Source organism: Aptenodytes patagonicus, chromosome 6 (assembly GCF_965638725.1).
Source record: "Aptenodytes patagonicus chromosome 6, bAptPat1.pri.cur, whole genome shotgun sequence".
Classification (NCBI taxonomy): Eukaryota; Metazoa; Chordata; class Aves; order Sphenisciformes; family Spheniscidae; genus Aptenodytes; species Aptenodytes patagonicus.
This window is the reverse complement of record NC_134954.1, coordinates 36,604,954-36,627,797: the sequence shown is the minus strand read 5'-3', so window position 1 is coordinate 36,627,797 and position 22,844 is coordinate 36,604,954. Positions and strand designations below refer to the sequence as shown.

The window sequence follows — 22,844 nt, the reverse complement described above, 5'->3', positions numbered from 1 at the left end:
CCAAATCCTAACATAAAGTAGTCTTTAAAGTTACAAATATACATTTAACCGCCTTAAGCAGCCAAATGACTGATATGTTTTATCAACATATAAAACTGTGGAATAATGCAATCATCTTCTACCATTCTTATTGGCAGAGCCAAGATTTTTCAGTAGAACAGGCATAGCTGAATTTTACAGCTCCAGGAATGAGAGTTTCAGCTCACTGTGAAACTGGAGATGGACAACTAAAGGGAAGATAAAAAGCTGGTGAGCACTGAGGGCTTCTTGCTCCTGCTGCAAGTGGGAAGAAGGAGGTGGCAGCATTTGCTGCTAGCTGGGGCTGTCTATCCTTAAAGTACAGCCCTCCTTGGTATATCCCACCCCTTCACAGGCAGCAACACAAGCGGAAGGCAGCTTGGCTTTTTAGCACCCCAACCAGAAGGAAACAGTAGAGAAAAGACTGCATCTGACCTATACAGGTCCTACCCATTTTCCAGCCAATGTGTTTTCGGTCTCTGTCTCAGGCAGCAGATATGTATCCTAATGAAGATCACTTCATCCATACACTTCAGCAGAGCATTACCTTAGAAGAATGAGTACTACTGGCTCACCAAAATTTAGGTCTACCTTCATCCCATTTAACTTCTGGACACTAATTAAAGCCACTTCATAATTATCTATAAACTATTATAAATAATTGTGCATAAAAACAATTCATAATTATAGATACAGTTTTTATATGAATTATTACAAATTCACAAGACTTGAAGTTCAAGTACCCAGGAAAGGGAAAGACAGGCTACAGAATCACGGGATCAAAAATATGACAGGATCAATAGTAATGGCACAGTTCCCAATGAAAACAAACAAAAAAATCCACTCAGCATCTTTCACTGAAGTTATTCTCTGCCACTACAAAAAGTCTTTCAATTCCCAACAGAGAGCTAGACTTTAAGTCCCTACAATCTGAAACACTGAAAATTCATACTTTTAAAAGCTGCAGATCACTCTGAGTAAATGAATTTGTAAAAGAAGTTAACTAAAAGTTGGAGTGGAAATATGTATTATTGTTGTTGCTCCATACTGTCCATTTATATAATAAACTACTTGTGTAGCTAGTGTCATTTTTTTAATTTCCTTTCTGTATGATTGATTTGCAAAATGTAACAGAAATTTTAAACAAAAAGCTGTTCCAGATATATAAAGTTATTTTAACTAATTCTCAAATCTTCTCTTCTTTTAATATATACTACTGTAATTTATGCTGTGGAAAAATTTAGGGTTGCAGAACTCAGCGTCGTCGTACTTAAGACTTGTTGGAGTGAGTTTTCTTCATAAAGAATGAGAGACAAAGTGCTACACAGTTTCAACATTACATGTCCTAGGCTTATATTCTTCTACCAAATAGAACAAAATATTTTAACCCTCTGCTTTATAGTCCATAATTTAGATATTTTTCAGATGAATACGGTTTTATTCAAGGTTGGGTTTAGTCCCTTTAATTTAGACAGACTTTTTAATGAGACTCATCTCGTAACTTTGCAGCTAATACAACTTTTGCAACAAAAGCAGTTCTAATACTCCAAATTACATTTCATGTAATGCACTGGAACAATCCACACAAAATTGCTCACGTCCTCTAGCTGCTTGTCTTGCATTTACTAGAGTACTTCCTGTCCTGTGAGACTGAATAGATTTACATCCAGCCTCTCAGCCATTTGGCCAGATCAGAAAGTGTGACGGCCTGAGCGCTGACTCCTGTGTGACCTTCTCCAGGGTTTCAACAAGTTCGAAGCAGCATTTCCTTAAACCACTTGAACCAAAGTCCTTCTTCCTCCCTATGCTACATTAACCTTTCACACTGTACTCCCTGCTGGAGAGACGAGAAGACCAACTACACAGTCAAAGCTCACATTTGCTGGCCTTTTGAAAATCACTGAGCTGTAGGGCCCCATTGAAGTGGATTTTCAACTGTCTTTCTCATGGCTGGAGTCAAGTTGTAGGTGAAGCATTACAACCAATCACTATATCAAATCAAGGAAACTAGTCATTTCTTTCCACCTCACCTAGTAGGAAAATTTGAGCCAGGCAGCCTAGTGTCAACCACTTTAGATTCAGATATGTTTAGATTATAATATAGAAAGACTAAAGAAAAATCTGCTGGCACTACTTATGCCAGAATTCCATTTCAGATCAATCTGTAGACATTCAGTTAATCACATTTTCGCTATGGCATAAAGTTACAAACACGGAGTTGGTTTGGGAACTGTATTTAAGGTATCAAATGTTGACAACCAGTTGCAAGCAATGTTGAAAGCTCCGAGGAACGTAAAAAGCAAGTTAAAATTTGAAGCCTACACAGTGGTAGAAGCAATTGAGTACTTTACACTGTTAATGTACCACAAAATATCTGCATACTTATCACAACAAAGGGGCAAAAGGGTTTAATCTTATTCGTCCATTTTGAGGATTTTGTTCATTTCAGTATGCCCAGAAATACCTCAAAGTGTCACATGTAATTCACCATGGCTGATGGTGAATTCACAACATGAATGCTTGAATTAGTAAGAAGACACAATCATATTTGTGTTCTCTCAATGACAGGAAGAATACAATGCAAGAAAACGGCCAGCTGCATTGGCCTTCACCTGACCATCAAAACAGAGTATGTCTGTCTTCCCTGGACACATTCCCACCCTTGCAGCATTTGCACCATGCATTAACCTTTGCTACAACGGCAAACACACAGTGCACCAAACTTTAAACAGAAGGCACTAATTATCTGGCTGGTATCTTCCTTTAGAAGGAGACATTGGTGAGACTTTTAAATACTGGTTCTGTCCCTTGTATCTTCAACCGTTACTAAGACTTATTCAATATACAGCCATATTTAAACCAAAATACTGGATTAAATACCAGTGAGTTTTGTGTATCTCTGCCATTGAAACTTGAATATATACTTCAAAACTGACTGACAAGAGGGCAGCTTTTTTGCATGTATATGCCGTGACAGCAACCCAGGCTATGGCAATTTATGCTAGGTGAGGCACTCTCTGCATATTCTGCTCATTAGACTGCTGGCCATATGAAATTTAAAACAAACTAATGGAAGGTAACTTCCCTTTTTCCCTTCTATTCTCTAATCAGCCATTATTGTAAGCCAGTACCAAGGATCTCATAAAGTAACCAAAGATCACAGTTGTCTTTTCTCTTTCTAGCGCAAACAGTCTACTTCCTCCTTTCTTTTCCTAGAGGTTGAATCATAAGAATCAAGGTAACAGTTTCCTTCATAATGGAAGGCAGAAAACTAATTTATCCTGGATCTGCTATTCTGTAAAAGAAGCCAGCGGCTATCATTAAGAGGTGGACGCAATTCATTTCAGCTGGCACCATGACATAACGTCTTAACATTTTGTCACTTACCCGTGAATCCCAGTAACAAGGAAGATAAGATTGCCATTGATCTTGGTACAGTTTATGAACTTGTCAATGTTGCTGGAATCCACCGTCTGAGCTGACACTAAACTCCCTGTTCCAATGCCATCACATGCTGCCAAAACAAGGAGTTTGTGTAAAGAACTAGGAAAAACAATTACTGAATCAGAACATGTTGGCCTTCTAGATGCGAGTCTTCATTTCTTCCAGAGACAAAGCAGCAGAGAGGTGTTAAAATGGCACCCTTTACCCATATTCCCAAAGAAGCATGTGCCAATATAAAACAAACAATAAGCTAAAGTACCCGCCACAGAAGGACATCCTGGCACACAGGTTAAGGTATATCACACTGGATCTAAAGGCAAGTATGAACCACACAAAATCCCACTCAAGCCAGCTGTAAACAGATAGTTGATAACTTAGCTCAGACTAGCCTGGTGGCCATGCCATTTATGCGTGCACTACTCACTGCAGAAACTGAGGGGTCCTAACACTGCTAGCTCAAGAGGTCCCCTTTGCTCTGGTGGATTTATGAACTTAACTATTCACATGCCATAAGGTCCTTTTGAAAGGACATACAAATAATTCTTTACTCCTCATCCCAGCAAAGAAGTTACTGAGGCCTGGAGAAACTTTAGTACCCAGTGAGGAAACTTCTCTGCGTAGCTTTTCTATGTAATTTAGTTGCATTTTCTGGGACGCATGATACATACAGGAACAAATCCTTCATGACTTCTATCATGTAACGTATCCTCTCTCCCTAACTGGGCTCCTCTAACAGCAACTACCAGCAGTACACCTGAACCTTTTACAAACATGATAACTTTCCTCCTCACAGATTAAGGCTAAGACCTTGACAGGAACACTACACATGCATTTTCATGCATAAAACTATCTATCTAGCAAAAAAGTTATTTGCTCCAATTATGTTAAAGGGCTGGACATTGCCTTCACTTCGAATTCAGCATGTCAGTACCCTGCCGTGGCAGAGATCTCTGACTTTTTCAGCCTTGTGGCATGACTGCTGATTTACAGTTTTTCAGTAGCTTCATTGTGAATTCCCTTCCAGATATGGCTTCCACTAGGACTGAAAAGTGGCATAGGCCCACGTGGGAAAACTGACGGTGCTTTGCTCCTGAGACCTTCAAGCACAGAGCAGAAAGTCTCCCTAGTGGAGCTTGGGACAGCAAAGTAGCCTATAGATTTCAGTCTTCTCAACAGCACCAACACTGAAAAAATTCTAGTCTATGTTTTAGACAGAAAGGAGGTAGAAGATTCTGGGAAAACAGAGACAATTTTAAAAAACAGAGGAAATAAATGGAAACCTAATGTTGTATTGACAAGCATGAGACATACCATACATTGAAGCCAGGGCTTTAGTATGGCCCCCTTTGGAATGACAAAAGGACAGCTCTAACACCTCCAGGAAATACTTGTCATTAAAATAACATAATAAAGAATTCTTTCAAATTTCTCTAAAACCAACAGAGAAATCCCCTTCATTTTTATCTAATCAAAGGAATTGGTTTGGTTATATTACCATTACAACTTAATAAATTTTCATTCTGTTGTATTACTTCACACACAGCCTACATAGTTCAAAGTTCTGTGGATATCCAAAGACTATTAATATTCTACAACATACTCATGAAGGGTATTTTATGCCAAAACAACACCTCGCTCTGCTCTACTACAGCGTAGACCGCATTCAAGAAAATTTATACTAAACTACTGCCTACCTTTAGGACAAATGTCAGTGCACGGCTTGCACATCTTAATACCATTTTCTTCAACCTCCATCTTGGAGCTCGGACATGCACGGACACAAGAGCTGGAATCTACCACAAAGTTGTCTGAAGAGAAAAAGAAGATATTGGCAGAAAGCGAACCACTGGACTAAATAATACTGGGACACACGTTTATGGACTCTATGTCAATCCATATTATTACTTGCCTGAGCACCTCCACATTGACATTAACGTTTAGTGTTTTCAGAAGTGTATAAGCAAGCTAATTAGGCATGTTTTCAGATATTTATGAAAATCCATGAATTGTCAGGCCTCATCCCCACTCCTCCCCCAATTTGGTTTTATCATTATTTGTGGTAAAAAAAGCTACAGTAAGTGGAGAGAAATAAAACAAGATGCTCTGCCTTGTCTCTTTCATACATACACAAATATCGCTCTGCAGAGGGACCTGGACAGGCTGGATCGATGGGCCGAGGCCAACTGTATGAGGTTCAACAAGGCCAAGTGCCAGGTCCTGCACTTCGGCCACAACAACCCCATGCAGCGCTACAGGCTTGGGGAAGAGTGGCTGGAAAGCTGCCTGGCGGAAAAGGACCTGGGGGTGCCGGTTGACAGCCGGCTGAACATGAGCCGGCAGTGTGCCCAGGTGGCCAAGAAGGCCAATGGCATCCTGGCCTGTATCAGAAATAGTGTGGCCAGCAGGAGTAGGGAAGTGATCATGCCCCTGTACTCGGCACTGGTGAGGCCGCACCTTGAGTACTGTGTTCAGTTTTGGGCCCCTCACTCAAGAAGGACGTCGAGGTGCTGGAGCGTGTCCAGAGAAGGGCAACGAGGCTGGTGAGGGGTCTGGAGAACAAGTCTTATGAGGAGCGGCTGAGGGAACTGGGGTTGTTTAGCCTGGAGAAAAGGAGGCTCAGGGGAGACCTCATCGCTCTCCACAACTACCTGAAAGGAGGTTGTAGCGAGGTGGGTGTCGGTCTCTTCTCCCAAGTAACTCGCGATAGGACGAGAGGAAATGGCCTCAAGTTGCGCCAGGGGAGGTTTAGATTGGATGTGAGGAAAAATTTCTTTACTGAAAGAGTGGTTAAACATTGGAACAGGCTGCCCAGGGAAGTGGTGGAGTCCCCATCCCTGGAAGTATTTAAAAGACGAGTAGATGCGGTGCTTAGGGACATGGTTTAGTGGGCATGGTGGTGTTGGGTTGACGGTTGGACTCGACGATCTTAGAGGTCTTTTCCAACCTTAATGATTCTATGATTCTATGATATACATCTGGGATAAAACACTGCACAAGACAATGACAAGTATTTCAATTTTGCCTTGTAAAACAGTTGCCAAAGGGGATATAGACTGATCCCACCTAATTGAAAGCTTAATAATGCCAAGAAAGGAAAAAAAAAAAAAGGAAAAAAAGGTCAATGAAGTATTTGGAAGAAGAATCATATCCCTTAAGTAGTTCTCCTGGTTTCGGCTGGGATAGAGTTAATTTTCTTCCTAGTAGTTGGTACAGTGCTGTGGTTTGGATTTAGGATGAGAATAATGTTGATAACACACTGACGTTTTACTTGTTGCTAAGTAGTGCTTACGCTAGTCAAGGACTTTTTAGTTTCCCATGCTCTACCGATTGAGAAGGCTGGAGGTGCACAAGAAGCTGGGAGGGGGCACAGCCCAGGACAGCTGACCCAAACTGGCCAAAGGGACATTCCATACCATGTGACGTCATGCTCAGTATATAAACTGGGGGAAAGCTGGCCAGGGGAGCCCCTGCTCGGGGACTGGCTGGGCATCGGTCGGCAGGTGGTGAGCAACTGCATCGTGCATCACTTGCTTTGTATATTATTATTATTACTATTGTATTTTATTTTATTTCAATTATTGAACTGTTCTTAGCTCAACCCACGAGTTTTCTCACTTTTACTCTTCCGATTCTCTCCCCCATCCTACCAGAGCAGGGGGAGTGAGCGAGCAGCTGTGTGGTGCTCAGTTGCCAGCTGAGGTTAAACCATGACAGTAGTGCATGGTATACCGGTTTTGTAAAAATTTCTCTTGCTTCAAAAAACCCACCACTCTATTAGAGACAGAACTAAGCCTTGACAGTCACAGCCTCAGCCTACTGTCAATTTGAACATCACAGAGATTAAAAATTTGGATTTTGCTTTGGGTTGAATTATGGTTCCATTTATTATAGATTACTCATCCTTCTTATATGTAATTTATGTATAATATTATTAATGCACAACAGAAGTGTAAACCTTGGTGGGAATGAAAGGGAGAGCAAGAATGCTGTCTCCCTTATTTTTCTTTCTAACTAAAACAGCAGTATCAAAGACTATGTAAGTGATGACTAAATTTTTCTGTTACTTGTCATCATCTGTCTGGCATCTCAGAAGCATGTATTTTTTACATGCATGGGATTATTCTTTTTTTAACTCCCTCCTCCCCTCTAATTTTACTCTGGAGCTTTAAGACTGTATTGTTGTCAGTATTGCATGTTTCTTCCTCATTGGGACAGAACTGCTTAGAAAATATTTATGGTAACTTTCTGTCAAACCATCATTATTCCAAGTTAAGAAAAGGGCATCAGTATCATGAAAGCATTTGGTGCCAGGTAGTACTGGTGGTGGACTGTCACTTTTCTGAAACAGAAATTTCTACCCTTTTACAATCCCACTATTTTAACAGTTCATTCTGAAATTTACAAATGCTGATCTAAAGCATGAACGTAACAAGTGGTGGTCATGAAAACAGAAACCTAGGGAATTCCCTTTTTTTTTTTTTTTTTTTAAGAAAATCACTACAGTATAGGATACTTGGAAAGTGTCAGCAACCCAGAGTGTCACTGTCTTAAGTTAACACATGACTGAGTGATTACAGGCTGCAAGCACATGTGGAGTGATTTGAGATATTGCACTATGCACTTAGCTCTCATTCTCTCATTGTCTTGTAAGACTCCTGAAATGCAACTCAAACTTTCCATCACTGTAGGAAAAGGCAGCTAACACAGCACTTACGTGGGCACTTTTTGACGCAAAAAGCCCCATAGGTGTACTTGGCATTGTGATTATGCTCCAGTTGGAAGGTGGTAGGATTGTATACAAAAGTCTGGGGGCACTGTGTGACACATGCACCACTATCATTGAAATTCATACAGGCCTGCAAAAGAAGGGAGAAAAAAATACTCAATTAAATCATGTAGCTGCTTTTGGTTTGGTTTTTTTAGTTTAAAATACAGTCCTGATTGTTCAGACTTGCTGCAACAGTGAGAAATATGATATATAGTTTTCTAACATTCATTTCGGTTACTTAGATTTCTTGCTAGGATCTTGGCAAATATATGACTTATAAAAGGGGCTCACTGAGCCCCCTTAATTTCAAACACAGTTGACTGCTAGAGCACTTCCTACAAAAAACATAACCACATGGTAATTTGTTTCATAACTATTGTTACTACTAGCAATCAACTAATTCACAACTTGATAGGACATTCTAAAACTGCCAAGAGTGAACAGCTATTTTATCATAGTCAGTCTAATGACTTTTTCAGAGGTCCAACCTTTAGATTTCTTACAGCATGAGTCCATCATCCAGCTGAAAACTGAAATTCCCAATTAGAGAGCAAGAGGGATAAGAACTTCTTTTGAGCTAGCACAGGAGGGGGTCATTTCCTTAAGTGGCAAGTTCAACAAGGTCAGTTGCTTCACACACTGAGGAAAGAAAATAGGACTTTGTATCACTTAGCATTCAAGCTCAGCCACCCACAGCTGACAGAGGACACGGTCCTGACAAATGAAGAGGCAAGTGTGTGGATAAAGAAAGTGATGGTATGCAGGGAAAATAATTGACCATGCAAGATTGATAATTAGTAATAGAAAAACCCCACTGATTTTGACACTCCTTATCACCACACACGGTGTCTATGGTTTTAACCACAGCTTATAAAAAACTGTTGGAGTAATATTCACAAAGCATACCATAAATGTCAAATTTCATATGAATATGAAAGCTGTAGCCTGGCTTGGATCCCTCTAGCAGTTTAAGCAACCACTGCTACTGGATTCTGCTTCCCCACTAATCTGTTTTCCAGAAGCCAGGTTGCTTTAGAAGTTTTAGTCTAGGGATGAATCCTTCTGGTCCTTTTCCTGGTTGTAAAAAAAAAAAAGATGGTTTTGAATCTTTAAAGAGTCAACAAGTATACCAACGTGTGTGTCGTGTCCCCTCCCCTCCAGGGCTGGGACTGAGAGAAAAGTGAAAAAGATTCCTCTGTTCTGCTGCTTTTACTAACAGTCCTTATCTCCATTCAGATCAGGACCAGCAGGACTGAGGGAGGTTACTTGTCATGTCAGAAGATTTCATAAGGGAGAGGCTAATAATGTAACCAAGGGAGAAGGACAAAATCTGGTGCTAAAAGGGACAAACAGGGAGTTCCATGATGAAGGCGATGTCCTATATGGAGCATGAGCTAAGCCAAACTGCTGATCCTGTCTCTTCTGGTTCTTTAAAATGCCTATTACAAAACCTGTCGGTTTCTCACAGAACCACTTTTTTTTTTTTTTGTTCTTACAAAGATAAATAGTCGGTTAGTTCTTTACTAAGAACTGGATGGGAAGTCTACCCTACGAATAGGGTTGCATCACTTTTCTGGTTCCATTGGGCACTCAACCAGGCCCTCCTATACATTTCAAGTTTTAGATCCAGTTTGGTTTTGAATGCAAGATAAGAACATCTCTAAAACTTTGTTTTAGCATGTTTGCTTGCAGTTATGTCAGATGATGATCATTGTCTTGCTTTTAGAACTGAATATGCAAATGATTGTATGGCAGCATATGGAGGAGGATGGATGAATTTTATCTAGAAATATTAAAACCATATTTACAACAGGATGCTGTTGCAAGCTGCCATAATACGCTAAAGGATTTGTAATGCTTCATAAACTGTACTTTTGCTTATTAATAAATACTAATTTAGTTTGTTTCCTCAACACATTTTTTACATCCGCTGTTGACTTAAAAGGTACTCTATCATGTACCTGACAATCCTCTGATAGCGGTTTAGCAAATTCATAAAGTAAAGCACACCAATACTCTTCGGAGAGATAGCACTTCTCAGGAAAAGCTCATGTAGAAGATTTGGGAACTTTTAATTTATTACTATAGTGCTTTGTATACATTTGTAATTGCTTTGATAATATATGCAAGCTTCTAGCATTCGGTGCTAAATGCTGCTAATTTGTGAATGAAAGCACAGGAAAATACACAGGGAAAAAACAAAGTTCTGTATCTCAGCTGAAAGCTAAGCACAGTTGTCTATAGCCTAAAGGGTTACACTTTTCACCCAGTATGTACTAAGCAAGTAATGACTAGTCCTGAAAATTGCCAGACCCCTGCTGAATTTCTTTTACATTGCTCTCGGGCCAGGAGTGAATGAGAATAAAGCCCTGTGTGCTTCTCTGCTGGATCAGAACAAACATGCTAGTTGATTTTTAGCATACATATTTCCATAACTGCCACAATTCAGAAAGTCTAACTCATTTTCTTTCAGTATTACAGAACTTATGCTGCAATTAACTTGTCCTTAACCTTTGAAAATGGACGCACATCAACACATCAGCTTTGAGGACGTTCCTCAACAGTCATACGGGAACAATAACTGCACTTTTCCTCTTTCCTTTACCTATTGAGATTGCACATGACACGGGAAAGAATGTTATTTTCCCATCTCTCTAGTCCAAAGCCAACACAGAACTTCCAGTGGGCGTTGGATCAGGCATACCACGCATACTGAATATCTACTTGTGCAAAGCCCCAGCCACAAAGAACAGCTTTAGTAAAACCTGTTAGCAGTTAAGTCAGGCCATCACTGCATTTCATCAGCAGCGAAAGAAAAGCATTTAGAATGTGTTTTTGAAGCACAACACCTACCGCTATCAAACGATATCTGAACAGTGAGCAAGTTTCAGGACCAGCCAGGGAAAGATTAATTTTTGCCGGTTCATTATGATCCACTTGCCTACACTATCAAAACATCTGCAATTTTCCACACCATAAGATCCTTCCTCCCAATCCTATCTGGCAGATATTAAAAGGAGCCTACCCAACTTTGTAGATATTTGTCTCTTCAATCACTTGGGTACCTTTGAAAATCCACCTCTCTGTGCATGTTCTAGGTCTAGGCTTCTTTTGGCCTAGGTTTGCTTCCCCTGAAAACATTAGCAAAACTTGTCTCTGCAACCCAGTGTGATGAGCTACACATTTTTTGAGATCAGTGTTGGGTTCTGAAGCTGCTTACATTATTATAAATAACGGACTACAAGACAAATTTGTCTAAAGGCCTGTATGTTCAGATTGCCTATTTTTTTAAGGAAGAAGTTAGCCTTTTCCTCTTTTAATCTTAAGCACACGTAGTAGCATGCATTTGAGGTAGAGTATTTTGGAAACCACTTTCCTTCCATCTCCACTAAGAAGCACGCCCAGTAAAAAAGCTGAATTTAAATCAAGTCTGGCAGTAATAGGGAACAACTTTCACAGAAGAGCTAAATTGTATTCTTGACTTTCAAATAAAAAGCACACAGAGCAGTAATAAAAGCCATGCTCAAATGTAATGATAAATACTTCTGAAAATTCTCTATCACCTCCGAAAGTTAATTTTAGAAAAGCAAAAGATAAAAATCACAGAGATTAGCATATTAATGGTTCCCAATCTGTATTTACAAATCTCATAAATCTGTAATGGGTAATATTAAGTAGATAAGTGATGTTAATATAATGTGAAAAATATTAAATGCTAAAATTTGCAGTCTAAATCTGGGAGTATGCATGCAATACATTAAAGGGGACAAAATTGTGAATTTCATGGATTAAAGCATTAAGAACTTGCAGTGTGACTGCCAGGAACAAGAAAAATGAGAATTCTCACACATACAAAGCAATCAGTGTCTTTAGGGCCGGAACAGCCTCCAGCGCATTCCCGGTGGCAGCAGTCGCTGACGTAGGGCCCATAGCACCGTCCATCACACTGCTCTGCACACACTGTCTTCGTTACTAGGAGGAGGCAGGAAAAATTATCATGTCAGAATCAGAACTAAGGAGATAGCTCTTCAACTGCATACTGAGGAAAACAACAAACCGAACAGCATACTGAAAAAACCCTCAAGTTTTAAGGTAATTGCTTCAATGGTACTGGCCACTCATACCCTCCGGAATACCTTCACAATACCCTCTTTAGGAACATATATGTTGCTCAAGGACTGCGGAAGAAGAATTTTTAAAATGTTTGCTCTTACCCTTGGAAATTCAGGTGGAATATTATTTTAAAATTATTAGGCTTTGTAAACAGCTGATGAAAGGATATGACCCCCCCCCAAAAAAAAAAAAAAAAACCAAACAGAAGAGCCCACCAGTTCCATGTGAGTTTTCCCTCACAAAGAACAGCAACACTGAGTAAATGAGTGAAATTCAGAGTGAGGCCAGCAATCTCAGAGCCAAATGCTGTTCTTGATGGCAACCAATTTGACAAATAGGCAATGAGATAACAGAACAGAATACAACCTGCAGATTGTAACACATTTGGAAACACCACTTACCTTTTCTAAATAACACAATCCAGCCTTCATTCACAGGGAAACAACTATATTCTACCAACTGGAAAGCACAGTGATTTAAGTGGTACCACACTACTCTACAGGGCTTAGTCTTGTGCAAAGAACAGTCAACAAGTGGAGCATCTTCCTCCCCTCACTCAGCTATAGCCTCTATTTTATGGAAAAAGAAATTAATATTATCTGCAGGACTATACCAACCACCGCCTACAGAATGCCAGGAAGCTGTGCTGTCAGCTGTCTTTTGATAAAAGCAGGGATGTTACACTTCTATAATTAACCTTTACCATTTATTTTGTTAAAAGCATTTAATTACTTCTCTATGGAAAACACTTTTCAAGAAGCCAGAGAAGGTAAAATTCCATCCAACTTTCTGCTTGATTTTACTATTTAATGTATCAGTAACTCCTTTAGAAGTACTTTCCAATCCAAATTCCCTCCACCACTTGCCAGAAATACTTAAGGTAATGCCAAAGCTTCTTGATATACACAATATTTGTTTAGGACATAAAAATGTAAATAACCAAAGAGAAATCATCATTTATAATCTATGGAATAAAACAATGCACTTTTAGAGTAATTCCATCTTGCCGATACCAGAGGCCAACCCCCAGACAGAAAACACTTTCGTGCCTTATGCAATTTTATTTAAGAAATAAGGGAAATTTCTGTAAACACACTTGCTGTCAACACTGCTAGAGAAACAGATTAAAAGGGTTTGTTTATTTAAGTAACAGTATTGATAAACTTTAAGACAGAGATATGAAACAGCGGCATATGTTAAGCAAAACACACATGTTGCAGTATGCCACCACCACACCATTAGCTGATAGGGACAGAGTCTTATCTCATGAAAATGAGTGAAGACCTCATTTAGTCAGTGACTGCATACTGTTTTCTGCCAGTTCAGAAATTGGTCCATAGCTCTTTGATTTGCACTGGACCAGGCACTATCTGCTTTGACATCAAAGGGAGGCAAGGCCCAGATTTATCCTGCCTTGACGGAGGACCCTATTTTCCAGAGTCTCCCCCTCTGCCATCAGTGGAGATGCACAGAAGCAGAGGACGTTCAGTTCATTCCATTCCATAACCCAAATCCTTTGTGTTTACCTGTGTAACTCCTCAGACAAGGATTTGGCCCCCGAGCCAAGGGGGCATCATCCAAACGCTCTGCCTCCCTTCTACACAGCAACCGTTCACGACCACACATACCTAATTTTTTAAAATGACCACTCCTCTGCCACCATTTTCTGCCCCTCTGGCTGGCATTACCGCTGCCAGCAGCAGGGCAGGCCCTGAGGCTATGCACTGAACCACTCCTCATGGCAGCAGCATGGGGGGGCACTAAAATGGCTGCCCCTCCCACCGAGTATGCTCTATGTGCCCCTCCCCACTGCACATGCTCAGTGCCCCCTTCTAGAAGGTTCCGCAGGCAGAGGTCGCAGTGTCTAGGTTCCCCTCACCAGCACCACCCCACTTATCACACCCTAAAAAATCACAGTGAACCAGCAGCATATTTCTTTTTTTCTTTCTTTTCCTTTTTTTTTTTTAATTGCACTAGAGTCAGAGAGCCTAGGAGCCAAATTTCAGGTGGATACAATCAACGCTGTTACAACAGGAAAAGAGAAGAGGACATGATACCACACCATGGCCGCTCACCGGCAGGATGCTGTTAAAAAGCATTCCCTGCTGTTGCTCCACAGCAATTTAACGTTTTGCTTAAACCTGGGAAGTTTTGGTGTAAAGCACTTCTGTGTAGACAATTAGTATGAGCCATCTAATTAACTCAATTATAATTTATTTACCTCAGTGCCAGGTGCTGTTGGGAGAAGGTCAAGATGTCCACCATCACCATATAACCATTGCTTCCCCATGGAGGAGGTTTCCTGGCAGACTTTTAAAAGGGCAAAGAGGTCAAGGCCCAGCAGCACGTCCCATACCATTGGCTGCAAGAGGTACTGGGAATCCTCCAGCACTGCCTCCCCAAAAACAAGCCCCGAGGAGGTGAATCCCCTGCCTCGAGGGGAAGAGGGACCTGCCTCTCCCATGCCTGGTGTCCGTGCCCACAAACTACACTGACCACCCCTGGGCATATTTAGAAAAGGCACGGTCTTCCTGTCAACTTACGAGCTATTACTTTTAGCGAGCCAAGATCTGTATTTGCAGGATTACACACTTCTTTCAAGCTGAGCTGCAGATAATAGTGCTTCCCTAGGCTGCGTAGCTTAAACAGCGGTGGGAAACGAGCTCCAACAACAGCAATGGATTTAAGCAATTTACTGACATCTTTTCAGCAGTTTTCACACAATTAGGCTAGGACAAAATCATTTAAATTATTCACCCTCCTCCAGAGCCCCACAGTAAGGCTTGTGCAATGTATAAAGTTACAGGTACTGTCTTTTTTTTTTTAAATTCCCTAACTTTTTAAGAGATTACAACAATTTATTCCAGAGTATGTTTCCTTTTTAGAAAAGCAAGAGCACCCCCCCACACCAGGGCTGACCTGGAGGGATGTGCCCCCCTTTTCAGCACAATACTTAAACAGAATGCCTTCAAAAAGCATACGCTGCTTATGATTAGGCACCAGCTTAATGAGGGCCTCTACCATGCTGTTCAGGATAGGGAACATTTTGAGTTTTCCTGAAGACTAGGAAGTTATAAGGTGGTTTGCAAAATTTACAATTACAGCAAGGGTTTGTCACTGTTCTTCCCTAATTGTTTATTTTGCTAGGAAAGCAAACAATACCAACAGAAATGCCAACATTTCATTCTAGGAAAAGGCCACAAGATACCATATTTATCTTCTGGTTCACTGCATGCTGTATTTGCGTTATAACTGCTATTGAAGGTCCAGCTCTGAGGAGGACCTGTCAGATATCTTCAGTGGCACCACACACCAAGACAGAAAAGAGCTTAGTGGGCTCTGAATGTTTATATGGACTCATATTCAAGACAGTTTGCAATGAAGGGTTTTCCCCAAAGCAAAACAAACACAAGGCAATACTATGTATTGTTTGAAGTCCCGAAACAATCCGATTGTTCAGGTTCCAATAAACATAACTCAACAGTTCAGCTTCCTGCAATCATTATCATGGGGTAACCCTATAGAAAATGTACATAGCTGCACTGGTTCAAAAAGATAGCAAGATTTTTCCCCAAAAACTTTCCTCCAAATACAATCAATTGATTTTATAGCTGTGACTCAAGACCTATTCGAAAGAGTGAAATGTAAAGGTAAATATTACCCAAAATATCAAACTATATGTTCGGGCTGATGAATGTTGGTGGGTGGCTCCTAGAGGGGACATCTTGCTCCAGACGGTGCCACAGGAGGTAGGGAGGACAGATGGTAGGGAACTGGGCAGCAGCCGCTAACAGGCAGCGTCAATGCAGAGCAACCCTGCTGCAAGCTGAGAGAGAAGAGTGGAGCAATACTGACCTCCTCCTCCTGCTACCTAGTGTGGAGACTGTTCACAGGGGAGCTGGTGGACAGGGGTGATCAGGAGCCCTCACATCACGTCCCTCTTCAGCCCAGACACACACCTGACATCTAGGAGTTCTGGGCTGGGACCCCAGAGGAATTTTAGGTGCCAGATACTAGTTTCTTCATTCAATGTAACTGAGAAGAAATCCTTCACTAATCACAGCTGAGGCCCCAAGTTTCGAACCAGACTTTTGAGGGTCAGCACAACTACCCACCCTGACACCTACTGACCCTTTGTGGGATCTCAAGAAATCTGAGGGTTTGGCTGGACAGAACTGTCACAGTTGGGGCTGGGACAGCAAAGGACAATGGCAAACACCAAGGTCTTGAAAAAAAGTGCCATGCGTTGGGACGGGTTTCTGGGGGAGTACAGAACACTGACTGTCAATCTCTACTAGTATTTCACTGCGATATAGCAATAGGCTGTGTTGGGGATGGGGTGGAATGGGCACTTCATATATGTGTGCAATTAATCAGTCTCTCTTATTGTTTCCCTTAATCTTTAATTATGTCAGGGCATTATAAATCTATCAAGGAAAAAATGGGAAGTAACAGAAATCAATGAAAAAGTCTTCTGAGCATGCAAAGTTATTAGAGAAATACAAGGATTTTAATTAAAGACGCTGGCTCCAAGCAAAAATGCTGGGTTACCCTGTTTGATCTAAGCTGCTGGTTCAGCTCTTTCGGTCTCCCCCACCAGGCTCCCGCTTGCCTTTTGCTGCTCTAATTGGGTACTTACTGCATCGGCACCTTCTTTTTCTCAGCAACATCAGCTGCACAAAGACTGTATAAATACAGTTATGCTCAGACCAAACTCCTGTACGCATACACAGTCATGGAGCATTTTACATTTGCTGAATGTTTATGTTTTGGGTTTGATTTAAAGGCTATTTGCCTTTTTTGCATTCCCTTAGTTGGGCCTATACTTTAATTTGGATTTTTCTCTTTTGTTTCCAGCTACGTTCCTCTAGGACAAAGTGCATAATCTGTCATTTTAATAAAATAATGTATTCATTTGTAAAAGTTTCAATTTCATTTCATATGAAAAGTAAAAAAACCCCAAACTCTTAACAGACATCAATAGCAAAAATAGTAACAACCTAACCATAGATTTTCAAATTTGATTATGTCCTGGTTTTGGCTGGGACAGAGTTAATTTTCTTCCTAGCTGTTGGTACAGTGCTGTGGTTTGGATTTAGTATGAGAATAATGTGATAACACACTGATGTTTCAGTTGTTGCTAAGTAGTGTTTATACTAGTCAAGGACTTTTCCGCTTCCCATGCTCTACCGACTGAGAAGGCTGGAGGTGCACAAGAAGCTGGGAGGGGGCACAGCCGGGACAGCTGACCCAAACTGGCCAAAGGGACATTCCGTACTATATGACGTCATGCTCAGTACATAAACTGGGGAAAGCTGGCCGGGGGGGCCCCTGCTTGGGGACTGGCTGGGCATCGGTCAGCGGGTGGTGAGCAATTGCATCGTGCATCACTTGCTTTGTATATTCTATTATTATTATTTTATTTCATTAAACTGTTTTTCTCAACCCACGAGTTTTCTCACTTTTACTCTTTTGATTCTCTCCCCCATCCCACCAGGGGGGCGGGGGGAGGGAGAGTGAGCAAGCGGCTGTGTGGTGCTCAGTTGCTGGCTGAGGTTAAACCACAACAGATTAGTAACTTCCAAAAGTGTTTGTTCCTGTGGTTTTTTAGAGTGGTTTACATTCTATTTAGTGGGTGCCCAATACTCTTTGAAAAATAGGTTCTTTTTTAAAGTATGTCCACATTAGCCTTTTCTGACACTGAAACAAAGAATACCATCTAGCTTTTAAATGTTCAGTATTAATATTTACTAGTATTTTAATTATAAAAGAAAAATGGATTGTTAATTGCATAAAACAGTACCCTGAAATTACATCTTCTCTACCTCCTAACAGAACAGCTTATTTCAAATTTCCTATTTGTCATCTTAAATATGTAAATGTTCTTGTCACATTTAGAGAGACATCAGGGCAGAGTTAGATGCAGGTGGTGTTTCAGACAGAGTTAGAAATACAGAGACATTGCTGGAAGGCAACATAAGAAGCAGCTAGGTAGATGATATTCATGCAAAAAACAAAAGGATTTTGATTTTTTTCTATATGTAATTTGAAATGAAAGACACAGATTAAGATCTTTCATTTTTTATCCTTTCCCAGGAAAATAATTTAAATCTTATCTTGGGAGGGGGATTCATTAGAATTTTTTGCTTCAATGACTCCATAAAAAAAATGAAATTATTAAAATGCAGATGTGCCTCTCAGCTGTTTCTAGGAACAAAATAGTTTGACACTGGAATGTAGTACTGCTGAAGTGTTTTCCTACATGTGTTTGAAAGACGTGCATCCCCAAGGTGACTAGGTTAAGGTATACGCTATGTTTGTGATACCATTCATCCTATCTCCGGCTTGTATCTAAGAATAACATTTATGAGCTTGAAAGCCAGGCATGTTTTTTAAAGTCAGAAAGGAAGGCAGCAAAAGAACAGCACCACTTGCATTTTTGTTCGTAGTCCCTACTCATATTCTTGGCTTCAAACAGTTTGCAGAAGACCACATTTTGAGAAAGTGCAATGAAGAAATGCCTGTTGCCAGCCTAATATTCAGTCTTTTCCTTAAATCCTGCTGTTTACCCAAGGTGCAACGAGGTCAGGGAGGCAAAGAGGAAGTATACAATACAAAATTAACTCCTGCCCCTGACAACCAGAGGCTGCAGAGTGTGCTTGAAGGTAAAAGGCTGTAGAGTAGCTATTTCAAATTAGGAATGTGTGATCTGTGTATCTCCCTGGAACTTAGATGGCATATGTCTTTCCATAGTTTATTAATTTAAATCCACGGTTGTGCCTTAGCCTGTCCCCACTGAGTGGATTTGAGAGGGCAGTCACTGTGAAGAGAGAGATAGCTGTCGCTCCTGGAGCAAACCTACTGTGCAGCTCTGCTAAGCTTCTGACTTCACAACACTGCAGATAAGTTTTTCTCTCTCCAGTATTACTACCTTAATCCACCAAATCAGTTCACTTATCTGAGAGCAGTGTTTTGTAGAGGTTGAGACCGTGGGAGCTGATCCTGCCACATGGACTTCTGCAGCCACACAGAGTCCAGTTGGACTTTCCAACTTTGCATAAGGCTGGAGCCTCCGCTTGCTGGAGCCGAGGCCTGAGCCAGGATCACAGCATCCTTATATAATACAACTGTCAAGGTTTTGCAGTGTTCTTGGATAAGCTAACCACATAAGGCCTGAATAAGTTTACTCCAGTTTGGATGAATTACCCAGGTTCTTACGGAGTTACTACTTTTAATAGACAAACAGGCCTCTCATTAGGACAGAGAAAGAACCAGCATTAATTAATTCTAACCATGATATAAAATAATTTCGTCAGCTAGGGTTTAAGTCCCTTTCCATTATCTGCTTCAGTACATAACCTTGATGTTAGAAGGCTTTCTGAGCACTGACTTCTTTGGGGCTTTCATAAAGACTGCCAGCAAAGGAAGGAGATGTACTAGCTCGATTCAGACAAAGAAGAATCTGCTTAGCCTCACTGTACCTGGTTTGTTACACAGTTTTTCCTACAACCTGTCCTAATGCGTTTTTAATCACACCCACAGATAAAGCTCAATATGAAACTGTAATATAAGAACATGTTAATAACTTTAGCAGAGCTGTAACCGTCATCAGCTTTGCCAGCAACATCAGTTGATGCTCCTGAATAAAAATCAACGCCCGGCAGGGTGGCAGAGCCTCTGCAGGCATGCAGCTCCATCGCCTGTGCCCCTTGCTTTGCCACGTACAGGAGGTCAGCTTGGATTTCCTGCTCGTGCTCACTCACAAAACGTTCATGTCAAGCTGTCTGCCATTTCTAATTTCCTCTTATCTCTTGCTCCAACTAGTAAAAAAAAAAAAAGCATAGTTGCACTGTTCCTAATATTTCAGCAAAAAAGGCAGATGACATCGAGCTATCATAGGTTGAGAGAGTTAGTTGGTGTGCTTGCTTGATAGTGGTTAATTTGTCACAATCCCTTTCTCCTATCTACAACTCAGCCAAGGAAACAAGCACAAGCTAGAGCAGTGCTCTCTGGGGGAGATATCAGCAACCATTCCATTTCCTAGGAAGAGTGACTCCAGTAAACGCAACCAATTTCCACCCTCCTAAATTTCAAAGAAAGGAAATGTAAAGGATAGCTCTATTCCTGTAAGGGGGGAAAGAGAAAAAACTTGTAGGAAAAGGCAGCTCTCAATTTTCTCCTTTTTATATTTGATTTGCTAATATTGTGATTGCACTTCTAGCTCTTTAGTGCCTATCTGAAGGAGCTGAAAGCACACAAGGAAGAAACTCTCTCAGTATAGTTCTTTTTTATTCATTTTAATGCTCTCTAAATTCAAGAGGACAGACAGACATTATGAACAACCCTTCACTCACTACTTCCATGACAAAAAACCCTATTATTCTCTCTTTCAGTACAACTCAAATGCATTCTGAAGTTATTATAAAGAGAACAATTCTGCAAGATAACTAATATTCCCAGGCTCCCACTGAAATTAACAGAGTATTTTGGCATTAGGAAGTTTGCCGTGTCAGACCGTCATTAAAGATCTCCAAATCTGCCTTGTAGTTTTTTCTATTCCTGAAGTATTCATTTCAGTGTATTCCAAAATAACCATCAATATTCTCAGGAGCTGTGCTCCATGTTGCTGCCAAGAAGTGAAAAGAAAATTCAAGTTAGCTTAAGCATTTTTAAAAAGCACAAAGGAGGAAAGAAAAACATAAATTCACATGGGTGGAAAAAAAGCAGATCATCTGTTGGTAAAAACATATGGAAAAACATTTCAAATATTTTAGAATTATACTAAAACCAGAATTTATAGTATCCCTTCACAATTAAAAAAAAGTAGGATCCCCATTACATAATTTTTCAGTCCTTTTTTTCTCAGAGTCTTGCATACTTACAGGTCTGGCAGTGATTCTCTGTGGGTCCCCAGCAACGGCCTGTGCAGGACTTGTGGCATCGGCCACCTGCAGGACAGACAGAAAGAGAGAGAGATTAGAAATGTGGCTTCCTTTCATTTCTTCAACACCCAGCAACTGCTGAAGAGGAGGGCCCACCTTGCCTTTGGAGGGTTTTTATGCTTTACCAAGGTTGAAACAGTGCCTGTAAAAAAGGCCCAGATAAATAGCCAGAATTAGTGTCAAACATATATGAAATATGGCTACTTATCTAAGTGCTTTATACCCTAAATAGCTCTCTGCTATGTATAATGACTGGGACATTTTAAAACAAAAAAAGATGAACAAGTCTGGAGGACTGAGGAACAATTTCATCACCCAGTGCTATTACTATTGCTATGGCCTACGTAAGACCCATTCACATTCCTCCACAGGAGAAGAGATGTCTGTGCTAGAGAGGATATCTATCTATCTATCTATCATTCAATTTCATCTGAACAATGGGGCGATACACTCAATGCCTTTGATTAAAAGCCACCCCTCACCCCCAAAAGCTTGCATAGTCTTCATGTCCAATATCATGGTAAAGGAAATGTGCCCTGTGCAACCACTCAACCCCAGCGACAGCTAAGCTCACAGGACCTTTCCTTTTCTGGCTGCTGGTTCTCTAGTTGTCTGCGGTTGTGCTTCTGAAGGAACCTCATGTACCTTCAGAACCTAGAGGTGATGCTCTACACCGTCCTTCCACACGCTGATAGGTTTAGTCCCTCGAGAAAAGGAACTGTAGGTGCTTTCATTGTAAAATACAGATGGAGTAGGAAGAGTTAGCAATGGTAGCTTTTATAAACTACCTAGTAATCAGTGACTGAAACCCGCTTGGACTGAAAAGGGAGTTGAGTTCACATCTTCCACTTCATAGCTAAATGCTGACCACTGTGCGAGGAAATGGGAATCAGGCAGAAGAACTGGCACATTCTCCTCTGGCTGCATCTTACGTTATTTGAGAAAACACTCGGACAGTCCCACGCCAGTCCTGACTGTGAGCGAATGCAGACTTCATTCCGCAGCTTCCATCCACATGTGGCCAGAGCTCAGTCACCCTCCTGCTCTTAGTGCTTCTCCCTCCTGAATGCTGAATGCTCCCAGAGCACACACGGAGAGCTTGCTTTACTGCACCCTGAGCCACAGCTGCTAAAACACAGGTGGCAGTGCCTGAAGTGTAGGTAGCCAAGCCCTTTACACCCAGCCAGACCTGAAGGGATGAACTGAGAAACCCAACATAAGCATTGTTGAAGACTATGCACAGTCCTTATCACTGCTCTTTTGACCACAGGAACCTAATCTCGTCTTTGATGAAACTTTTATTCATCGCTGAATACTGCTGAGATTCTATTAAGCAAATTTCCCCTTTGAACCTGATCCAGAAGCTTACCTTTCAATCCTGTATTAACAGCAGCTGCTGTTAACACTGCTCCATTACACTAAATCAAATACTTCCCACACGCCCTGATGGGAGATAGCATAGGAGAAAATGCAAACTGTCTCTCAGCAAAGGCTGGATCATCCCAAAAGAAAACACCGCTCCTCTGCTAGCAGTGTGCTTATACCTATGAGACATTATA

At 41.0% G+C, this 22,844-nt stretch overlaps 1 protein-coding gene across 1 annotated transcript in view; it reads right to left on the bottom strand.

Annotated features, from left to right (window-relative positions):
* ERBB4 (erb-b2 receptor tyrosine kinase 4) overlaps positions 1-22,844 on the bottom strand; it is a 665,446-nt gene that overhangs the window by 188,873 nt on the left and 453,729 nt on the right. The window contains exons 5-9 of the mRNA XM_076342111.1: positions 21,226-21,291; positions 12,084-12,202; positions 8,177-8,318; positions 5,157-5,270; positions 3,406-3,532 (exon numbers count right to left, since the gene is read on the bottom strand). Coding sequence (XP_076198226.1) covers positions 3,406-3,532; positions 5,157-5,270; positions 8,177-8,318; positions 12,084-12,202; positions 21,226-21,291 — 568 coding nt within the window. The remainder of the gene's footprint in view (positions 1-3,405; positions 3,533-5,156; positions 5,271-8,176; positions 8,319-12,083; positions 12,203-21,225; positions 21,292-22,844) is intronic.